This window comes from Pteropus vampyrus, unplaced genomic scaffold, assembly GCF_000151845.1.
Source record: "Pteropus vampyrus isolate Shadow unplaced genomic scaffold, Pvam_2.0 Scaffold37, whole genome shotgun sequence".
Taxonomy (NCBI): domain Eukaryota; kingdom Metazoa; phylum Chordata; class Mammalia; order Chiroptera; family Pteropodidae; genus Pteropus; species Pteropus vampyrus.
Genome location: NW_011888818.1, coordinates 6841346 through 6845766, shown reverse-complemented (window position 1 = coordinate 6845766; position 4421 = coordinate 6841346). Strand labels below are relative to the sequence as shown.

General features: G+C 42.8%; 1 protein-coding gene across 1 annotated transcript in view; it reads right to left on the bottom strand.

The window, feature by feature from the left end:
* Nucleotides 1-4421, bottom strand: part of SLC4A5 (solute carrier family 4 member 5) — a 93495-nt gene that overhangs the window by 47678 nt on the left and 41396 nt on the right. Inside the window, exons 4-5 of the mRNA XM_011358170.2 lie at nucleotides 2107-2267; nucleotides 1125-1280 (exon numbers count right to left, since the gene is read on the bottom strand). Of these exons, the coding sequence (XP_011356472.1) occupies nucleotides 1125-1280; nucleotides 2107-2267 (317 nt within the window). The remainder of the gene's footprint in view (nucleotides 1-1124; nucleotides 1281-2106; nucleotides 2268-4421) is intronic.

Genomic DNA, 4421 nt, shown 5'->3' with positions numbered 1-4421 from the left:
TTTTTTTTTTTTTTTTTGAAGCAATTTAATAGTCTGAACAAGATTAGAGAAAATATCTGTACTGTTAAAAGTGAGATAGATACCCAATTAAATAGGTAAGGTGTTGTCGATGGCCTGGCTTCATCCCTGATTGCACCACTTACTGTGTGACCTTAGACAAGTGACTTAACCTCTCTGTGCCCCAGGCTCCTCATCTGTAAAATGGAGATGACAAGAACATTACCTAGTCACAGGGCTATTGAGAAGATGAGGAGGATAATCATGTACTCAGTGTCTGCAAGATGGTAAGTGCCAAGTATGTATCTGCTATTGTTATAATATGCTAAACACTTCCCCATTTCAAACAGTTCATCTAAAAAGATTCCTCAAGGCTCTTTATTTGGCAACTTTATCAAGTTTGTTCTGATTACTGCATTTATCTGACAGGCCCAGCAAGGCTAGCATCTGGGCATCTCAACTCTGGGATGTCAAGAGTGGAGGGTAGCAGGTTTGAGATGTGTGCATGGGACAAGCCATTCTCCCTAATGGACCAAGGCTCTGCTAATCGGAATGACACCAGCTGCCACATTTACCAGCCCTGGCACCCTTGAGAGGACCCAGTCCTTTCTACCACCTTGATGTGCTTTGGTTTCTGCCGAGGCTCTTGGCTCTTCTTGGGGGTCCGGTGGGAACAACTTCAAGCCCTTACTGTAAACACACCACCTCTACAGCATTTTGCAACCCTGACTGCACCGAAGAATTCTTAGAGAGCTTTATAAACTCCCTGTTCCCAGGCCAAGCCCCAGACCAATGGAATACAATGCTCCAGGGTAGGGCCTCAGCTTTAGAACGTGTTTCACATCCCCAAGTGACTGCAAGATACAGCCAGGGCTGAGAACCAATTCTCTTCCTAGAAATGGTTCTGTTCCAGGTGGAGACAACACTGGGGTGTGCCTGGGTTCCTGAGGCCTGCCACTGAAGAAGGCTAAGGAAGCCCAAGACCTCAGAATTTCTCCAGGATCATAAAATCCAGGAAGCTTCCAAGTTCCAAGATTCTCTGGCCACTAAGGTGAGCTCACCTGGGCGCCAGGGCCTGACACCAGCCCTAGCATGCCCACGGCCTGCCATCATATGGCCCGACTCACTGGTGGTGGAGGAGACTGACTTTCCAATGTCGACCAAGGAGCGGTGGATGGGCTTTTTGGTTTGGTGACGGTGTTTCCTCAGAAGGACGTAGCTGACTCTCTCCCGGAGCTCCGGCCGCAGGAGGCCGTCCTCGATTTGCTTCTCAATGACATTGTCTAAGTGGGAAACAAACATGCCTCATCGTGAGGAACAGAATGGCCAGGGATGTGGGGTCTCCAGTTCTATCTGTTATTTATGGGATTAAAAGTGAGCTAAATGAGGCAGGGGATGTGGAAATAGTCCTGTCTTTGCCATAGACTATTGGAACTTGGGTAAATCATGAACCCTCAGCCTCCTCATATGTAAAAGGGTATGTGTGTGCTCGTGGGTATGTGTGTGTGCACACACATGTGGATGCATGTGTGTGTAAAAGTCTATCTATCAATTCTATTGTGAAAAGTAAATGAAACCATACACAACGAAGCATTCTAAGAAGCACAGAAGTACTGTATTAAATGGTTTTAGTCCTAACATGAATTCTTTTTAGAAAAATATTTTAGGCAAAACACTTCTGGTGAACTTGAATGTGCTAGAACAAAAATCATAAACGTTTCAGAGACAATAAGGCAAGCCATCTTCTCCTTTTGGCACTCCACTGAATGAGAGGTAATTTCCTAAAGACGAATGATGAGCCCTTTACCCTGACAAGAAACAGGTCGCCACGGCAACAGGTGGCTTCAGTCCACGCTAAGGAGCCGCTCTCCTTTTTGCTACATTGCCAGATGGCATTTCAGAGGATGATCTTTTCCTCCATCGGACGTCTACGTATAACTGAAACTTGGAGCAACTGTAATGCCGCCTTAGGAGCATCAGACCCAAAGCCCTGTCTGCAGAATCAGGCAGGTTTCAGAGGTGGGAATGTCACATAGACCAAAGGTGGGCATGAGGTGGGAGGGGGAAGGGTTGCCCTGGTTTGCAGGACCTCAGTGGTCCTTGCCTCACCTATGATCTGTGGTAAGGAGCCGCTGTCCAAATCAAGCAGCACTGTTCCCGTCTGCAGGCAGGTCCGGAGCTCGAAAAGGCTGTGCAAGGACAGCGTGGCCACATGGGGTTTACTCCAGCGTTCTCCTCCTTCCTCTACCTTTTCTTCAAACTTTATCCACCTGGAAGAAGTAAGGATGGGGTTCAGCATGGCCAGCACCCTCAGGAGGAGCCCCTACCTGGGTCTCCTCAGGAGAGGGGTGCTGGCCTGCAAGCCACGATGTTGGGGCATTGGTTCTAGACTCACAGGCAGAGGATCTCTTGGCGACCCCCTCGCTCTTTGTCCCATTCCTCATGCTCAGGGCAAAGTGGCATCCAGAGAATGACCATAAATGGGCACGAGGGATCTTTTTAGTGTGGCGGAAATGTTCCAAAATTAGATGGTTGCACAACTTTGTACATTTATTGAAAACCATTTAACTGTACACTTAAAATGAGGGAACTTTATGGTATTCTATAACAACAAAGCTGTTTTTAAAAAAGTTTCAACTGGAACCTGGCTACCCGGGGCTGGTCACACGTGTGTTCAGTGTCTGCTTTATGGTTGTGGTTTGCAGGGAGCAGGGACAACAGGGTCTGAGGTTTCTAAGTATCCACTCTGGACTTTGGTTCTGAATGTTCAGGTTGAAGTTCAAATGTCATCTGGGGAAGGAAAGAAATTAAACCAAGGATGTGTAGGAATTTGTCCTGTGTAGAAGCCTTGGAATCACAAGCGGGGTGGCGGGAGGCCAGGTGGGATGGCCTCGTATAGCTGCAGCACCCGCCTATGCCTCCCTTACAGAGGGCAGCACCAGATGGCCTGGAGAACGAGGTCCCCTAGCTCAGCCCTGTGAGATGTCAACCCCGAATGAGTGGGGAGCTTTAAGCTATTCCGATCAAAATCCTAAGGTAGTATTTTTGGAACATGACTATCCAATTCTAAAGTTTCTCTGAAAAAGGGAGTGTCTGAGAATGGTTGGAGAAAGTCTCCAAAAGGAGAATAGGGATAGGACATGCTTCTGGCAGATGTAAAAACATGATGAAAAAATTGAGTAATTAAAACAGTGTGATTCCAGTCTGGATATAGACAAGGATCACAGGACAACAGTCCTGAAACAGACTTGGGCTTCCACAAGAACGTGGGTTTTGATGGAGGAGTTGTTTAAAAGACGACCAACCTAAAAATAAGAAATTACTTTTCACCGACTTCTCACCAAACGCAGTATTAAATTCTTCATAGATTAAAGTCTAAACATAAAAATAAATCTATAATGGAATATTATTGAGCTTTAAAAAGGAAGGAGATTTTGACACATGCTACAACATGGACAAAACTTGAAGACATTGTCCTAGGTGAAATAAGCCAGTCATAAAAGACAAAGACTGTATGATTCCAGTTTTATGAAAGACCCAGAGTAGTCGAATTCATAGAGAAAGAAGAATGGTGTGTGTACCAGGGCTGAAGTGAGCGGAGGAGTGGGTGTTCCTGTTTAATGGGTATAGAGTTTCAACTTTACGAGAGAAAATAGTTCTGGAAATAAATGATGGTGATGGTTGCACAATAGTATGAATGTACTTACTGCCACTGAACTGTATGCTTAAAAATGGTTAAAATGCTAAAGTTTATGTTATGTATGTTTTATCACAATTAAAATACATAAATACAAACATTTAAATCTATAAGCAAAAATATAAATATAATAAAAGAGAATATAGGAGAGTATTCTTATATTCTTGGCTGTGGAGATAGAATGCTAAACAAAATATAAAACCATAAAGGAAAAATGATTATATTTCATAACAAAAAATAGACTTCTGTATAACAAAATGAGACATAAATGAAGTTCAAAGAAATACAACATACTGGAAAAATATTTGCAACAAACAGAGCATCAAAGGACTGATACTTATAATATAACAAAAGTCCTTTACACCAATAAGAAAAACTCAAATTATCCAGCTGAAAAGTGAACAATTCTGAAAAGACATAAAAATGGCCTATAAACATATAAAAAGATGCTCAAGTTTACTAGTAATTAAGGATGCCTAAATTACTGCAAGTGAAATAACATTCTTCACTTCACATATTGGCAAAAATTAAAAACACTAAAAACTTCCTGTGTTGGTGAAAACAGGGGTGGGGGTGGGGGAGTGAGAATTTAATTACTGAATGTATGTATATAGTATATGTATGTATATATGTACTGTATATAGTATAACAGTATATATACGTAATACTATACGTATACGTATACTGTATATATAGTGTATACATGTATAAATGTATGTATATACTA